Below are 18140 nucleotides of genomic sequence, written 5' to 3' on the forward strand. Positions count from 1 at the left end.
ATGATTCGCTTCTTTCTATGGGAAGGAAGATGACAAGGAACAGATTTTCAGCTGCTGATGAAACTTTTCCATCTACTGAGCAATACAGCTGCCAAGAAATGATGAGAGGCAGGATATGATACACAACTCATATTCCCTATCCTCCACCTGCACAAAATCCAGGCTGCACACCACAGATCTCTTGGTTATGTTGCAGGCATCCATCTGTCAAGTAGAACTTTTCTCAGAATTAGTGTCCTAGGCCAAATTAATCCCTGAGATAATTCCATTGTGTTTTGTCTAAGGAAATATCAATTACTGTGAATGGAAGGATGATCTCATGATGAAAGCAAATGAATGACTTGGAATCATGGCTGGGATCTTGGATAGATTGCTCTTCTGCTGTAGAGTTCTCATATGATTTGGATAAACTGACACAAATGCCAGTTGCCCTGATTTCCACCTGTATAAAATGAGTCTAATTCTAATTTACTTCCAGAGCCATCTTTTAAGAATCTGTATTTCTTTGAGCTATTTTGATAAGAAGAACTACAAAAAAGCCCAACCTAACAAAACCAAAACGAAATCAAACCGAACAAATTCCAAATACCAAAACTGGCATATTGCTATTTTTATAAAGCATGAGAAAAACAGTAAGAGCATCATGTTCTGGGAGATGATAAATAGACATATCTGCATTTAGTAAGTTTATACTGTCAACTTACTCTGAACAAGAAGGATTAAAAACACTTTTTGATCTCTCTCTGAGCTATCTCAAAGGACATGGGAGATAAATATGCAAAGCAGATTAGGATTAGTCTAGAATGGAGTAATATTAAGAAAATAATCCTTGAAAATTCAAAAAAGACTAAAAATTACCTTTTTTCTGCCACTGTGATATGCTCACCTATGAGTCATACAAATGCTCCTGCATGTTTTGTGCATACAAGAAACTTCCCTTGAAGTATCTTTTTTTCTCTGTAGAGAGAGTCTGCATAATTAGATTAGGTCAAGTTAAAAATGCATCACTTTCCTCTCTCCCTTTCTCTTCCCCTCTCTCTCTCCAGCTCTGCAGCAATACTCTAGCTCCACTGACTGATCTAAAGTAGGAACTGGTGCCTCCCAGAAATGTATATCCTTAAGAAATGTGTTCAGTTAAAATCTCTTCCAAGTACTGATGAAAGTCCTGTGTGTGCTTGCTTTTCCTGCATCTATTTAACTTTTACTGTCATATCTACAATATTTCATACAGATTTCCATGAAATTTTACAGTTCTGGAATTGCAACTTATTTTTACTTCGGCTGTCATTGCTGATATTATTATTACCATAACACTAGCAAAAAAAAACCAAACCAAACCAAACCAAACCAAACCAAAAACAAACAAACAAACAACAAAAAAAAAAAAAACCAAAGAGGAATTTCTTAGAGAAAGCAGAAACACTGGTGTCTTTGAAGATTAACATGATCTTGTTAGCATGAAAGGAAAACAACAGCTTGGATCCTAGTCCACAGAATCCAACAACATTACCTCTATGGATTAGTGACTAATTGTGAAAGCAGCACTTGGCTAAAGCATTCTCCTCTACTCCTTTTTCTGCATTTTTGATCAAATAAAACATTTTTTCCTTCCTTAGATAACACCAGTTTATTCTTGTCTGCATGGGTGTTTCAAAATGGACCAAAGTTTACATTTCTGAGGTTCATTAAGCCACATCTTTGGGTGTCATTTGGATTGTTCAAGATTAGGCACAGTATGTTGTGACATTTCTTTGATAGTATCTGAGCGTAAGAACTGGCAAAAAAAAAATCCACTTATTATCCAATTATTCCGATAGTAACATTTAATATCCAGTTGCCTCATTCTAATCAAAAACTCCAGCAGTTTTCAAGGGGTTAGCCTTTTTCTTCTCAGATGCTTTTAGGAAGTTGGGACAAATATTTTTTACAAGCTCCAGCAAATGAACCCAGTGTATAGAAATTGAGGTGTCTAATCTAATCTGTTGAGGGATCTGTACCACATGCATTACCCTGACATTTAAGGTCTCATACTCAGTGACCGGTTAACCAAATCTGTCACTGTGACAGACATGTATTTCTACATGCTGCGCCACAACTTAATCTTTCAGGCACCGTTTAGGTGGAATATCTTGTAGCACGGTGACTCAGAGTCCATAATGTCTTTAATGAAGAAATTTCCCAACTGGTATTAAAACAGATAACTTTGATTGTCATATTTGCAATAAAGCAAAACAAAGTGATTTTTTCTACTAGGCTCTACACAGTAGATCAGCTGTTAGACCAAGTAACTCTAGTTATCTTTACAATTACTGTTATTATTTTGTGTTATTACAATCCTGCACCTCTTCCCTCTTCCCTGGCACCACAGCCTGTGACTTTCTGGAGGTGAAGACTGCTTTCAAAATATTTGCTTAGTGACAGATCTGAACTTCTAAATTAGCTCTTCTGACACCTTGTGGTTCCTGTACATCACATTGTAAATCTGCTATGAGTCAGAATGTTGTCTGGTATCTCTCAATGATAAAGTAAAATATCATGTTGTTCATAACTACATGCACTTAATACTTTTAAATAAGAAGAGAAGGGATTCTTTTATCATTATTTGATTTCTACTCTCTTGTTTTCTTTTGTGGTGTTGTTTAACAGCATCAATAATTTTTATGTTCAATTTGTCTCCAGGTTTCTGCGCTGGCTCTTTCTGGCTGCTGCCCCTGGCGTGTCCCTGGCTTGTGGAGTCCCAGAGCTGACAGGGGGGTGCTGCATGCACATGTTGCCATCTGTATCTTTCTACAAAGCAGGTTATCTCCACTGGAGACAGCTCTTGCCATTGGGAGGAAGCCTGCCCTTTCTTTCTGCAAGAAACAAGAAATGTGTCTGCAAGATACAGACTTCGTGGATTCTTGTAGTGTAGATAAACCTCCTTGGACAGGCTGGTTCCAGTCACCCTGGAGCACTTGGGCTGTCCTGGGGAACAAGCACTCTACATGGTTACACATTTCATCCCACCCTTTCTTGACACTTGCTTTTATTAGACAGTGCCTGCCTTTGTTAAACTTTTTTCCCTGGAGGATTTATTTTGTTTCTAAAGCTTTTCTGCCAGACCCCATCCACCCCAGTCTGTAGTCCTACCTCTTTGAAGGAAAAATACATATGCTTTTGATGGATAACAAGAGGCCTCTGCCACTATGACTCAGCAGCAATTATACTGCTTTTTATGCAGAACTTATTAGGATGTTCTACAGAAGGAGCTGTACAAAACAAGTGTGTGAATTCAGCAATTCCACTGCAGCAAGGAGGACTAAGTCGTGATGACTGAGATCTTGGCAGTAGCTCCAGAAGCATATTGAGAATTGGTGTCTGAAAGAAAGGATCACAGGTCTTCTGACAAAGACTACCAACTCTTTAAAATCTAGGTTACTATATTCAGTGCTTCAGGCTGAAAAGTTTAATGCCAGATCAATGTGATCTGCTAATGGGTTCAATAAGGCCCCTCAAAGCTTTAATGTTCTGAAAAAAATGCACCCTCCCCCCATGTCTGCAATTACTGCCACTGATGGTGATAACACACTCCCTGAATCTAAGTAGAAGCAGCTGAGATGTTTGTGACACTTGGGGCAGACTTCCCAGGAGCACTTTGAGCATTGCTTGAAAAGAGGTCTTAATGCATTTCGTATATTTTGAGGTTGCAAAGAACAGCATTAAATAATCACATAGGGGAGAAAGAAAACTTGTTAAAAGTTCCCCAATTTATTAGACACAGCTTGATGAACAGACTCCCATTCTTCTGGGACAGCATGATGTGCCACTTGATGGAAATCATGAGGAAACAGTTACGTAAAAGGGCTGGCTAGCAGCAAAAGGAGGCAATGTTTTAAAAACTTTCTATAAAAAAAAAAATCAGCTTGATGGACCCAAATCCTTTCCATAACTTCATGCCTCTATATCCCATGAATTCTGGAAGATTGCTTCAGTGCATTATTTTCCAGAGCTGGCTTTCCTTTCCAGTCTAAAGTGTGCATCTCTGGCTATACCCACCCCTCCTCTCGAGGGCTGCAGTTGTGGGGATGTCCTGAGGGAGCAAGGGAACACCAGCTTGCAGCACTCCTTGCCTTGGGGTGTGTTTGTTTCCAACCCTCTGCCAAGTTTCAGTGATTTTGCTTAACTATAAGCTAAGCTAAGTGCTCCCTATGGATGTTCACACTGATAAACAGCACGCTGTGGGCAAGTGCGGAGCCCCCTGCTCTGGAATCCATCCCCAATAGAGGTAGAGCCCTTCTCTTTGCTACTAATCTGACCTATTCAGCACGGGTGAGTAAAAAGAAAAAAAGGGGGGAAAGGGAAACACAAGGAAAATAAAGACGGGAAAAGGAAGAAAAGGGGAACAGAGAAAAAGGGAAAAGAAAGAGAAAAAAGTCAAAGAGAAAAGAGACTGGAACCGGAAAATGGAACAAGGAGCAAAGGGGAAAGGCAATAAGCCCTGGCTGTGCCCAGCGGGCAGCGGGACACGGCCCGGCCCAGGCCCAGCCCGAGCCCCGGGGCGGGAGCGGGGGCGGGCCGGGCTCCGCCGCCGGCGCGCGGGGCGGGGCGGGGCGGGGCGCGGGGCGGGCCCGCACGCAGGCGCGGTGGGAGCCCGGGGCGCCCCACGCGGGCGCTCCCAGAGCCTCGGCGGTGGCGCCCGGCTCGGTAGCGAGGGGGGCGCGGGCGGGGAACGGAGCTGCGGCAGCGCCGGGGCGCCGTGGGAGGAAGGCGGGAGCCGGAGCCGCGCCCCGCTCCGCTCAGCTCAGTCCCGTTCCGCTGAGCCCCGCTCCGCTGAGCCCAGCTGCGCTGTCGCCGCCGATCGCCCCGCTGCCATGGGGTAGGGGCGGCGGAGCGGGGGACGCCGTCAGGCTGTGGCCGCCGGCGGAGCGCGGAGCGGCGCCCCGCGGTGCCGGGGGGCGCGAGGGGCAGGCGCGGCGGGGCTGGAGCGGGAGGCCGGGCAGGGCAGGCGGCTGCCCCGGTAAGAGAGGCGGCGGCGGAGGCAGGCGGAGAGATGATCGCGGAGTTGTTGAGCAGCGCCCTGGGGCTCGCCCTGTACCTCAACACCCTGAGCGCCGACTTCTGCTACGATGACAGGTAGGGCGGGGAGCGGCGGGGCTGGGCGGGCGGGGGTTGCTCACCTGTCGGGAGCAGAGCTTCGGCCGCTCCGCTCCTGGTGCCCGGGGCGGCGCCGGAGGGTCCCGGAGCTTTGATGGCTTTGACTCGGTCCTCTCCGGCCCCACGCAGCGGGAGGAGACCCGGCGATGCAAGTTGGCATGTCCTGGGCTGGTCCCTCACGCTCGGTGTCAGCGGGGTACCCGGCCGCCTCCCGTCCCGTTTCCCCGCTCCGCCGGCACCGAGCGCCCGCGGGAAGTTGCCGTTCGCTGCCGGGCTGCGCTGGGCGGCCGCGGGGAGCGGAGCGCCGCCGGGCTGGCTGGGGCTGCCCACCTGCTCCTCTCCTGGCCATACCTGCCCGCCGGAGCTGCGGAAAGGCGCTGTTGTTAGTCGGGGGAAATTCCGATTTGTGCCTTTTCCGGTGACTTAATCCGATCGCATTTAAAACAGATGCATAATTATAATGTATTGTTAGGGAGAACAGCACGCCTGGCTAAACTTATTAACCGTCCTGGGGTGATTCATGCTCCATTGGAATTAAACCATCCAAAAAGTGAGCCGGGATTGACTTTGACAGCGTTTCATCAGCCTCTCTCCTCTGAGGCCGGAGCCCGTCTGCCCCGGGGCCGGGTGGGTGGATGGGTGGGGGGCTCGGCCCGGCGCGGCTCTGCCGGCCTCGTCCCATGGCGGCGGCGCGGCTGGAATCCTGCGGGAGCCGGCGGCTGGCCACGCGTGCGGGGCTGCCCGTGCGGGAGCGAGCGAGGGGTGCCCTGCTGGGTGTGTGAGCGGAGGGTCTTACGGCACCGCTCAGGTTCACGGCGCCAGCGAACTCCCTGAGCCGCTGTCAGGCAGGATTGGTGCCTTGGAGCCTGTGGTGCGAGAGGAGGAAACGGGAGGAAGCACGGCGAGGTGGGATGAGGGATGTGCCTGATCAGGATGATGAGTTGAACTTCCCGGTGCGCTGATGGGATGCGAAAGGGTCAGATGCGTCTTTGATTAGGCATTTGCCTTGGAAAATAACCTGCCTGTCCTGCACTAATTAGTTACTAAACTTGGAATTTTCCTCCCTTAAGCGGTATTACAGTGCACCTGCCGCGTTTAAGATCTGTCACCGCTTCCAGAATACTCCCCCCTGTTTTCATGGCTTGCTACTATTAAACCCATTATACTGGAAGCAAATGCCAAGTGTTAGTCCTGGTATAGGTCTCTGGCTGGGAACAGAGTTGGCTGCAGAATGTGGCAATTCAGGCTTCAGCCCTCCAGGTCATTTACGTGTACTTGAAGCCGTGTGAGCAATTAAGTGGTTTTAGGTTTCTGTGAGTCTTCCAATTTTCTAAGTGATTTTTCTTAAACTTGTTTGAAAGTTTTGACGCTTCATTCATAAACAATAAAAGAGAAAAGTCTGCTGTTTCCCTGAAATGTGAGGTCTGAGTTGGATCAATAGGAAGTAGTGAATATTTCGATAAAGCGATGCTATTTTAAACCTGCTTATTATAGTTAAGAACTGCAGGAGTTGTGGAATATTTACATAACCCTACGGAGCATATATTGCAGTGTTTGGGCAAAACCTGGATTGTTTAAGCACAAGCCTAAAAGCCTGTCCTGCAGGCCAGTTCAAATGGACTAGGCATGGAAAACAATATGAAGTACTTTCTGGGGCTGTTGATGTGGAGGTCAAGGTTACTCTTGATCTTGCCTGAGTGTGCTTTAATACAGTTAGAAAAAAGTGGTATTTGAGTGTCATCTCTGAAAGTGTGGAAAAGATAATCACACACAGATTTTGCTAGTACTAATCTCACACTGTTTGAAAGGTATTCTAAAAGATTGCTGTGTTAATGTGTTTACCTCCTAACTAAATAAAGTACTTCTCATCATTGTAGCTAAGATTTAGGCATTGAATAGAGTGCTGTGAGAGCCAGTTAATGGCATATCTGTATGTGAGGTCACCTAATTAGGATGTTTTTCAATTGCAGCACAGGAAGGGACAAGGTAGAAAGGGCTGTTTCGTGCTAGTAATTGTTGAACTAGAAAGGGTTATCTATTCAAAGAGGCACGCTCAGACCCAGAGTATTCTTTTAAGCATAATCACAGAATCTTGCTGCCCCGCAGGAGCTGGCTTGAAATGTAACAGTAGAAAAGGAGGTCGATGCTGGAGCTGCAAGACACATGCAGGAGATGGATCATGCTACTAACTTGAACTGAACCAAGATTGTGCATTTAAGCTAGGAACCAGCAATGTCTTGTTTCAGGAGGGCAGCATATTGCCATGGTTTTTATTCTACTTCCTTTGCTATTATATTGAAATTACATCAACTGTTCTCTTTTTAATATAGTGATCAAACTTACTACATAAAGGGTGTCTGTAATTGCTTTCTGTATTTTTTTATGTAGGTTGGGCAAGATTAAGTGGCATCATAAAACTTCTTATAGCAAAATCAATTTTCCAATGGCAAGATGTAATATTTTAGCAGCAGCATGGCACCAAACTAAAGACTCTATGGACAGTGATATAACAAACTTGCTTGTAGTCTGGGCTTTGACTCTGTACCAAAGGACTCAATGTTTTGTTTCTCACCCTTTATCCACTTAAACTGAAATAGCATGAATTTTCAGCCTGAGGAAGTTGAGTGAGCAAATGTACACGTTCTTACTTTTTGTCATTAATCTGCTTAACTCATTTCTTTCGGGCTGTGCAGATATATTGCACATAGTCAGTGCAATCCCAGTATTTTTGAGCAGTTGACTTATTGATTGCCTTGAATGAAAGTGTCACTTGTCAGTTTCTAGTCAGTTTCTAAACACAAAGGCCAGTGTTGTTGGATGTTTTGGTTTTGGGTTTTTTTTTTGTTCTCTAGATGTAGACCTAGAAAAAAACCACAAGCTTTTGCCACCCTTGTCCCTGCCACTGTAATTCTTACCGACAGCTATGATATTTCCTAGTTACGTGTGTGGATTATTAGAGTTTCACCTCCCCAACTCAAAATCTACTTGTTCAGCTAGAGCTTGAAGCAAATAGATATATTTTCCCTCTCTTTTTATTTATTTATTTTAAGCTGAATGTGGTATGTAGTAACCCAAAACAAGATATGAATGAAGAAGAGGGGGGGGGGGAAATACTTGATGGTACTGTAGCTCACATTGCTTGTTAATAAAGGTTTATTTATTGTTAAGCAAAATCATCTTGAAACTGGTAACAGGGTAGAGAGGAATGCAATTTCCATTCCTGCAGATGTGTGGAAGATATTGCTTCTTGCACCATGTTAAATCCAGTTTCTTGCCAGATTAAAGGCTGGGGGGGGCTAATCTCTTCACACACAGTTTGTGTTTCATGTCAGTGTCTCCCTCTTACAGGAGGGAGGCCCATTGCTACAATTAGGCTTGCACATAGGCATGACCATTTTTGCCTGCCATTCAAGCCCCACCAGCCCACCTGGCAGTTTGACCTGCGGGTGCCTTACACAGAGGCTGTCATCCTTCACGTGGCCTGTGCTGACAGGTCACTGCCAGTGCATGGCTGGGGAGGGGAAGATTTAGTGCTCTGTGTATCCGAGGTCATGCATTGTTACAGTAAACGTGGCAGAAGCAGCTCATCTGTTGAGGAGGTCCTTTCTTTTAAATCTCAGAAGAAAGGCATATTTTAGGGCGAGTATGGTAGGAAGCTTTAACCTTGAGTGATGTATTGTCTCAGTGACATATTGTCAAAATCAGTGTTCTGGAAAATGAGTACAGATTTGTCTCTGTCTGTGTAGGGCTCTTCCATGAAATTTGGTAGCACAGACCAACTTTCTCTAGCTTACACTGCATTTTATTTAGCAGGCCTGAATGGGGCAGCCTTGCTGGTCGTAGAAAATATCCATCAGCCCTGTTTCAAAGTTACTGGGCTATATTCCAGACTGTGTTGCAAAAATCCTGTTAAATGTTTTCACCCTGTAGTGTCAGACTTGCATCATTTTAAAACAGGCTGAGCCCATACACATTTGACAGTACCTCTGTTGGGTCTGCCACATGAGATTTAATCTAGCAAGTGACCCAAATACGTGCACTAGAAGAACAAGTGTAAGTGCACTGGGGAAAATTACTTGCCATCTGTCTCCTTGTTGTGTGTGTATATTTGATTATTAATTTACATTTGTGATTTTTATGGCCCTTTTTTGCTGTCTTCTCAATTTCTCAGCTCTGAGTGCACCTCTCCAGTAGCTTTTAGTAGCTCCAGTTTACAGGTAGCTGCAATCTTCTGAATTCCAGGAGTGAGGTGGGTGATGGGGAGACAGGGGCTCGTGTGCTTTTTCTGTAGTGTTTTCCCTTTGTCCCCTCTGTTCCATCTTCTGCATGCTAATTTCAAACCACCATAAAGATAATTTTTATATGAAACAGGAGCTTTAACATATTCATAGAGTAGTAAAGATAACTTGGAGAAGATGCTTGAGTAACTTAGTGTAGTAAAGGTTTGTAGTTGAGTTTGTGTTGTAGCTGAGTATTAAGCAAGTGAACTGATAACTGATTGTCTAATGGGATGAACCCGGCACAATAATATTCTATTAATACCAATTCTTTTTAAATGTTGAGCATAACCTAAATATGTATTTGGCTTTTGATTTAAAAATGATTTCTGCATAAAAAATTGTGTTGAATGAAACACTTTGATCCAAATGTGAAATCTTAGTTTCATCCAAAATATCAGTGGGTGGTTTGTTTTGGTTTTTGTTTTTTTCCATTTGAGTTGCTGTAGTATAGAGATTACAGAAAGCAAAAAGGAAATTATGTCCCCACTGGCTTTATTTTAAGATTCTTGTTGCATATGTAGCACTAACATAAAGCATGTCACTTCTGGTAGCTAGTTCAGAGGATAAACTCATGCCTGTTAGCAGACGGAGAGTCTCCCTGAGTCGCTGACGGGATGCGCCTCATCTGCAGGAAGTTCTTCCAGCACACAATGGAGTTACAAATTCAAGTGTTCAACTTTCTCCAACATCTCCCATATGTATTCCAGCTGCACTTCTGAATCCTTTAAGTTTGCCAGAGCGAAAGTTGCTGAAAGGCTCAGAAGTATCTCATCTCAATTTGTTAACCATCTGATAGCTGCAAGAGTGATGAATTAGAGCTCCTTTGCTTCCCTCATCTGGAAGTTTGCCCTTCCCTTGTTGTTTGCTGCTAGGTTCGTTTCTTTCTTTTATTCATTTTTTCTGTGAAGTTGACTGAATCAGACTTTGCTGTTTGTTTATGTAGTTTCTTTCTTCAGCTGAAATATTTGATGCTGAAACCGATGCAAGACTGCTGGCAACCTGTGGTGAGAGTTGCTCCAAAAAAAAAAAGCTGGAGAAACAGACTAAATCTGAAGGCAGAGATGCTTAGTGTTATTGTTACTTATGTAGAAGTGAATCTCTTCTTTGGGCCAGTGTTTTATGTTTGATTAAAAAAAATATATATGTTTCTGGATATTTTATACTTTTTACTCAGATTTTGGGATAACTGTCTGCTTTTTGGAAAAGAAGCTTTTTGTAAATGCCCATTTCCTTCTCTGTTCTTTTGACCCTAGTTTTTGTCTGAAATTATTGTTTGAAAGGTGGAAGCATTTTATTTGGAGACCTGAACCTTATGCTAAAAGTTTTAAGATAAATTTTGAAATTTCTCCTGATTGTGGAAGCCTATTGTTTGCCTTATGCCTTGGCAAACTTTGACTCCTTCTGGTTTTCTCCTTGGGGTGACTCATGGTATAAACTCTCCTTATGATCCTTTTGAGTGGGAGCTTGTTCTGTGGGCAGGTTAAGTCAGGATGGCAGTAGGATTTCATTTCACATCTGCTAGATCAGGTGCTTATCCTGTCTCGGGATGGTCATCCAGAGTTAAGATGTGTTATCTTTTTGTACAGGCAGTCCCTCCCTAGTGGGAGGGTGTCAATTTTGCAATTTCTTTCCCAGATTCACTCTCTGCAGAGCTCCATGCTAAACCATTTTTCCCAAAGGCTAGCCTGTTGGTGAATGAAACTTGAAGAGTCAGAGGAAAGTGTTTCTTTGGAATGGCATCCTAAATATCACTTAACATGTCAACACTGCTGCTGACTTTGTTACTTTAGGACAATTGAAATATTTTGTGAACCTGTGAATGGCTTATGACAGACATCTCCAAAGGCAGCAACATGCACTTGGCTCTGTCTTCAGAGGATGCTTCAGGCTAGCACAGGGTTGCTGCTGTTTGTGTATGACAGCTGATTGTGAAACAAAGAAACAAGCTGGATCACTGGGGCAGCAGCCAAGGATCAAGTAATCTCTCAATCTCTGTTTTACTTCAAGGAAGAAGCAAATTGGTAAATCAAACTGTTTAAAGCCAGTAAAATTTTGTCACTCAGCCTCTGTAACTGGGGAAGGTTCCTCGATGGTGCTTCACTGACCATTCCTGGCCTCGTTAAGCTTGCCTCGTTAAGCTTCAGAGGGAGAAAAAGTAAAAGTGGCTTCCTTGAATACTAATCCTTGTATTTCCTAGGACACTCTGAATTACTCTGTTAGCCTTCATTGTCCTAGTGGCTTCGTGAGGAAATTTTTCAAGAATAGTGGCAGGTTTCAGTTGGAGGTAAATAGTACTCGTTTACTGTCTTCATGTCCCTTATTTCCTTTATCTCTTCATCTTTTAAATTGCTTTTTGTTTTATTGGAAATATTGTGCTTTCAGCATAAGATTTTTTGTCTTTTATATCTTATTCTGATTTTTTTTGTCCAGTAGTTTCTTCAAGTGGCCCATATTAATGCTTAAAAAACTGTTAAGAGTCAATGTAATCTGTAAAAACACCTTGGGTATATATACTATCATTATATTAAATAGCAGAATTCTGTTAAAATTTGAGACCCTGCCTTTTATGGCATCTTTCTTCCAACAGAGCTAGACAGGTTTGCTATTAGTCTGCCACAAAGGCTCCTTAATATATTCACGGGGGTCACTGTTGACTGCCTCAGATCATTTCCTTCTGTCCAGGATTTAAGCACATTGGCCTCAGCAGCATTCCCTGTCCCAGCTGGCCCAGCAAGCCAGAGACTGACAGATGATTGAATGAGGATTTTCTATATGATTGTACAAACCATTGCTTCTAGATGACTGGACTGATCTGTGGAATCTTTTATTATTCACCAACTTGTCAGTAGACCCCAGAAGCCCTGCCCTGACCTCTGACCTGGGTTTCAAGGGAGGACACGTTTTTCTGAATTTAGCATCCTGTGTCCAGGATGGGTGTTCCTGAATTTACTGTTACCCTAGGCTATTTTGCTAATGAGAGGATTGTATGATTTTTAGCTCCTACATGCTTCAATTGGCTAGGCCAATTCTCATTCAGGGGAACAGCGCAGTAATTGGTAGCAGAACTATTGCTGTGAAGTCCCTGCCAGTGCCTGTGTGCTATTTTCATGCAGCTTGGTAATTTGCATACTTAAATCCTAAAAAAGACTTGAACTCTTGAAACAGGGTCACTATTCAGTGACCAAAATTGTCATGGAAACAAACCCACTCAACAGCAGCCAATGCCCTTCCTAGGTTTCTGTGCAGTCTTCTCACCTCTATGGCTTTTTACATATAGCAGTTAATAATTGGAAGCTGGGCCCAGGAACCAGACTCCAGTGTGCCACTTCCACATCATTGCTGTTGAATCACCTGCACTCAGTGCTTAAGTGGGAAATCAGTCTCTGAACACTCTCAAATACCTAACTAAAAGATATTCCACAAGTCTTTATCTGCAGCCCTAACTTAGAGATAGCGTTTCGTTTCTGTACACTGTGTTTCCAATTGCTTGGCTGCCTGCATGAAGTGTAACTTGAGTTAACTGCTTGTCTAAGATGTTTCTCTCCCTCTGATACAAGGGAATGTATCTCCAAGTGGTATGGCTCTCTGTGAATCAGGTATTTTTATTTAGGAGGTGGTGTGTTCGGCTAAGTATGTGGGCTTCCAGTGTCATGATGTATCAGGAGCATCCAGCCTCCAATTTCTATGCAGGAATATTTCTCAATTGATGCTTTTTAAAATAGCTTTTATGTTTTCTCAGCAGCTATTGAAGTTGGAGATGGCTGTTTACTTTGATACTAAAAAAGCCAGCATGGAGTTCCAGTGTATGAGTAAAGTATTCAGAAATACTCTTCCACTGAAAATAGTTTCCTAAATTTGATGTTTGAAGCAGTTTTAAGGTGACGTAATTACTTAGTGAGGGGAAGAGGAAAAACCTCTGAGTCACTGGATGTTGTCCATTATAAAGATCTTTAAGAATTAAGGACAATAAAAACCTGTCTGTAGATAGGGGTCAGCCAAGCCCTTTATTGTGGAACATCACAGTTAAAACCAAGCCCTGAAATCCAGCCAACCAGCACAAAACTGTATGCATTTATTATGCTCAAAGAGCCCCTTGATATGTCTTCATCCAGATTCCAATAGGAGATGAAAGACTTCAAGAGGAAACCAGCTTGTGTGTAGAAAAGATTGCTGTGTGCTGAAATTACCTCTAGAAGGCAGGCAGAGGAGGTCTGTCCCAGTGTCATTTCAATTGTAAATATTCAGTGTATGGCTGGTTTTGGAGCCATGGACGTTGTGGTAATTCCTGTGCCTGCATTTTACCCCAGGATGTTTCCCAGAGGTAGCGTGCTTAAGGTTCAGCCTGCTCTAAGTGAGGTTGTGAGTGGTTGAGTTGAAGTTCTTTATTAATACCTGTACATGTAATAGGGTTTTAGTAGACACTTTGCATTGAAACGTGCTATTAATTAAATTATAACCAACATCTTGGAGGCAAACTGGGAAGAACTGGAATTCTTAATCTGGGATCCAGGATAATTTGATTTTTTAAAATTTTTTTGTTTTTTTGTAAATGATTGATTTGTTTCAGTCTGTCACATGAAATCTTGAAGTGGGAATAATTTCAAAAGTCTGCCACTTCTATGACTTTGGTTTCTCCAAGTCTTTTGTACGCGTATATAATTTAATATTGTTTTCAGTGGTGGGCCTTTGAAAAGACATCGGAGGTTCTTGCTGCCCAATGTGCAAAGGAGCACATTAAATAGTACACTTAAAAAATCTTCCTTTTGAAGCACACAATGCCTGTGCCTTTATAGTTTGTTTAGTAGTTTCTCCTCTGCAGACTGATCCTGTTGGTATTTTTAGTCTTTGTGATATTGTAGCACTTTGGAAACATTGGAATCTTCTTGGTTTCATTTCACAGCCTGTTAGCTTTCCTGGGTCAGAATCAGTTATGCTTGGCTGGCTCCTTTGTTGGAGGGGACTTGTACTGGGCTACTTTGAGAAGAGGATTAGATCCAGTTGGAAATTCAGATGAGATGCCTGCAGTCAATTCTGGCCATCATAGTAACTTTGCTAAGCTTCCTGTCTCCAAATATCACTGTGGATTTCTCTTACTGAAGTAGGAGCCCATATTGTGTCGGGTGTGACTCTGTGGGTGGAACTTGCAGCTGTTGTTCTGTAGGTTATGAACCTTCTGTGCTATACTCTTTTTATCATGCTTCATATGCTTTTTAGGTTTTTTTCTTTTCAATAAAGAAAAATCGAAGGAACACTGTGACTTGTTTTATCCTTTCATTTCCAACAGTTATGTGACACTGAAGGTGCTGTCATACCTTCTCTTGTATTTGATACTGTATTTATTTGATATTACTACTTAGTAGTAGCAACAATGTTGATAGTTCTAATATTTTAATAAGAAAATGAAGAAATTAGACTCACATATGAGGCAGGATCTTAACAAGCCTTATTTTATGTGTTTTATATCAGCACTCTAGGCCTCACTAAAGTGATAAGAATATTTATATCCTGGATTAAGCCTCTCTGTATTGGCCCTCTATCTGACCTTTTTGGTGCCAGTATTTAGTTGGTGACTCATCCTGGGCAACTCTCTGAAATAATTTCTGGTTTGGAAGTTTAGTTTCTGCGTCTCTAGCAAGGTTGCTCCCATTCTGCTATCCTCTCTTTGGCTTTCCAGGCCTCCTTCCAGCTCTCATGCCAAAAAGAAGCACTGTACACCTCCTGGGAAGATACTTCTTGCTATGGTATGCTTCTGTCTATGTATTTCCTTAGTGCAAAATCTTGAATTATAACAAGAATTTCTTTGTAATAAATTTCATGAATTTTCAGTGTATGTGTTTCATTTTCTTCAAACAGTTTCAATTGTACTTGAGGAAACTTTTAAAGGTCATTTTGTCTGTGGGGGCTGTTTTGTTTTGAGTTTTTTTTTTTTTTAAGAAAGAAAAGAATGTTGCTCTGGCAAAATTAACATTAGTCGCAGAAGAAAGGTTTCCTGTTTTTAACCAATTATTTATAATTAAATTTCTGATGTCTTACATTTTTACAATTAAAGGAGAAGAAAACTTAGGCTTTTAAAATCACTTTGATCTGAATTAAGGTTCCAGTGCCAAAAAAATAATTTAAATGCTGCATGGCTGTATAAATAAAGCCTGCTGAAAGAAAATGTACTAAGCATAATGAAAAAATTTAATCAAATGACATTTTTGTGTCTAGCAGCTCTTATTTTGTAGCACAGTTCTTTGTAGCTTCTTTGTAACACCAGTGTACTTGAATAAATTTTCTATTTTTGTGAAAAGAGGTAGTTATATGTTCTATTCCATTTCACAGTACATTACTCATCTCTTGCATGTAAATCACTTGGCTTGTTAAAAATGTTAGTATTTCTCTTTAGTAAACATCACGCTTCTGGAGAGTTCTCAAAATATACTTTTATCCAGAAGATGAAAGACTTAACAGTGGGGAAAGGCCACAAAGAAAATGGTTCCTCACGTTGTTGCACTCATGGTAAAAAAGACAAAGCCAAGCTGGATCACCTGGAGTTCTGCCTGTGCTGCTGTTTGCTGCCAGGCACATTCCTGCTCTGCCTGGCTGTTGAAAGCAGCTCCTGCTGTGGAGATGGTTGTGGTGATGTGGCTGATGGAGTATGGCTGGCAGGTGAAGCCTCAGAGGAGTGCCTGCTGCACCCGAGTGAGCCTGGGGCTATGTGTCAGGATGGGCCCTGAGTGATGCTGCAAGTCACTAGTCCGTCACTGCTTGGCTCCTTCCCTCCCTGTTCCTGCTCAGTATCATGGCAAACCTGTGGCAGCTGAAGCCGCATCTTTGACTGTCTGTTGTGCTGGATGGTTCAAGCCTTCATAAGGGGTCTGGCTATTTTGAAATGATGGCTTGGGCTTTAAGAAAATAACTTGTTTTATATGATTTTCCTTTCACCAAGAACTATGAGATGTCTAGATGCTGTTTAGCCAGAGCAGTTTTGGTTTCTCTGGAGTGTGCTTTGCTGTAGCACTGTACTTGTTTTAATTAAAAGACAAGAGGAGTCTCCTCCTCTAGAGGTATTTAAAACCACCTGGACACAATCCTGTGCAACCTGCTCCAGGTGAACCTGCTTAATTTGAATGGATTGTTGTGGGTCTTGGACTAGATGACCTCCAGAGGTCCCTCCTAAAAGTTGCAATTCTGTGAAAGTCTCACTAAAGCAGTTTTGTTTAATGTTGAATGGGTACGTTTGTATGTGTTCTGAGTGGAACCTGGGATTACCCTGATGGAGTTGAGTAACTGGAGTTTCATGCCTGACTAATACAGGGTTAAAGCAAAAGGAAGGATTGGATGTCCAGTGAGCAAGGAAGCTACTTGGTTCTCTGGAATTTAGAGCCTGCATGTAGCACATGACAAAAGAAAATAGCTTATTAATGAAAAAGGTGATGTTTATATGTTAACATCAGTAAACCTGTAAGAATTTTCAGCAAACTCTTCTCCTCTAGGGGATAGTCAGCTCTTCCATTTTTTTCCCTAAATGTTCTGTTTTCAATCAGTATGAGCAATCCTGTCCGAGAACATTGAGGGCCACTTCATCTAGGGTCTGGGCAAGTGTGAGGTGAGGAAAGAACCCCATAAAGAAGAAGGGCCTTAAGGAATATTGACTTTCACCTATTTGTGTGGCATTTATCTAGTCTGCTAGCTTGCCATACTAATAATGAGCGATATTTGGTATTTTACTCTTGAAAAATGATGAAAATACAAACTGTATCTGAATACTTCTTTAGTGTTTTGTCCATATATCGCTAAGATAAGTGTTAACCCTATTGTAATTCTGAGCTGTTGGCTTGATGTGTACAGAAATAAACTAGTTTTGCAGGAAAAAAGGTTTGCTCGTCTTTGCAGCTCTGGATCTTGGTGCTACTTGACAACAGTGTTGGAGAAGAAGGCTTCTCAAAGCAGGAAATTTGGAATAGTACAGATCTGCAGGTACCATGGTGATAAGTAGCACACGTGTCTTGAAAGGCTTGGATGCAGTAGCTTGGAGCAAGGTGCCACCCTGTTAGGCACAGTTGGTGGTATTTCAATCTATCAATTTAGTTCTCTGGTTGGCTTGTTCTGAACATCTTGCAGACTGAAATTTGTAGATTTTGTTGTTCTCTGTGTTGTAGCTTACTATAGGCAGAGGGTTTCAGTTTGTGTTGACGCTATGCTCGCTAAATGTTAATGATGTGAAAAAGCACAGGAGTTTATTTTACAGCAAAACGATTTAAACCTCAGTTTCCTACTACTGAATCCTAATCTTAGGCTATTATTTTCTGAATAAGTAAAATGACTCTAAAGCATAAAAATAAAGAACTAAGACACAGGTAAATGTAAAGTTTGGGGAAGATTACAAGGTTCCAGAATAAAGAGCTGTTTTATTAATTGTGCCTCAGTCTATCTGTAAGTATTTCTGTAAGGAAAAAATCTAAGTGATGCAGGTGAGAATTTTCAGTGATGAGAGTGATTAAAATAATTTATCAATTTTTTTTCCTGCTTGTCTAGTGGAACTGAAACAATTCTGCTTCAAAATACAGATTGCACTGGATCTTAGTGTGGTCAAAGATTTAAGGACAGCTGTTCTTTGTGTGGCACAGTGGGAGTGATGGCTGAAGGTTTTTGCTTGAACAGGGCACTGAGAGCACTTTAGTTTGCATACTTCTTTCAAGATAAGAAATCATGGGGAAACATCTGCATGTAGAGTATGGAAAT

The 18140-nt window shown here is 42.4% G+C and overlaps 1 protein-coding gene across 1 annotated transcript in view; it reads left to right on the forward strand.

The window, feature by feature from the left end:
• The first annotated feature begins 4970 nt into the window (after window positions 1-4970).
• The window catches only part of TMTC2 (transmembrane O-mannosyltransferase targeting cadherins 2), a 232694-nt gene continuing 219524 nt past the window's right edge, over window positions 4971-18140 (forward strand). The window contains exon 1 of the mRNA XM_054277726.1: window positions 4971-5112. Within this exon, the coding sequence (XP_054133701.1) occupies window positions 5030-5112 (83 nt within the window). The 5' untranslated portion in view covers window positions 4971-5029. The remainder of the gene's footprint in view (window positions 5113-18140) is intronic.

Source organism: Melozone crissalis, unplaced genomic scaffold, assembly GCF_028551555.1.
Source record: "Melozone crissalis strain CALT ecotype California unplaced genomic scaffold, PUWL_Pcris_2 ptg000004l_1, whole genome shotgun sequence".
NCBI lineage: Eukaryota > Metazoa > Chordata > Aves > Passeriformes > Passerellidae > Melozone > Melozone crissalis.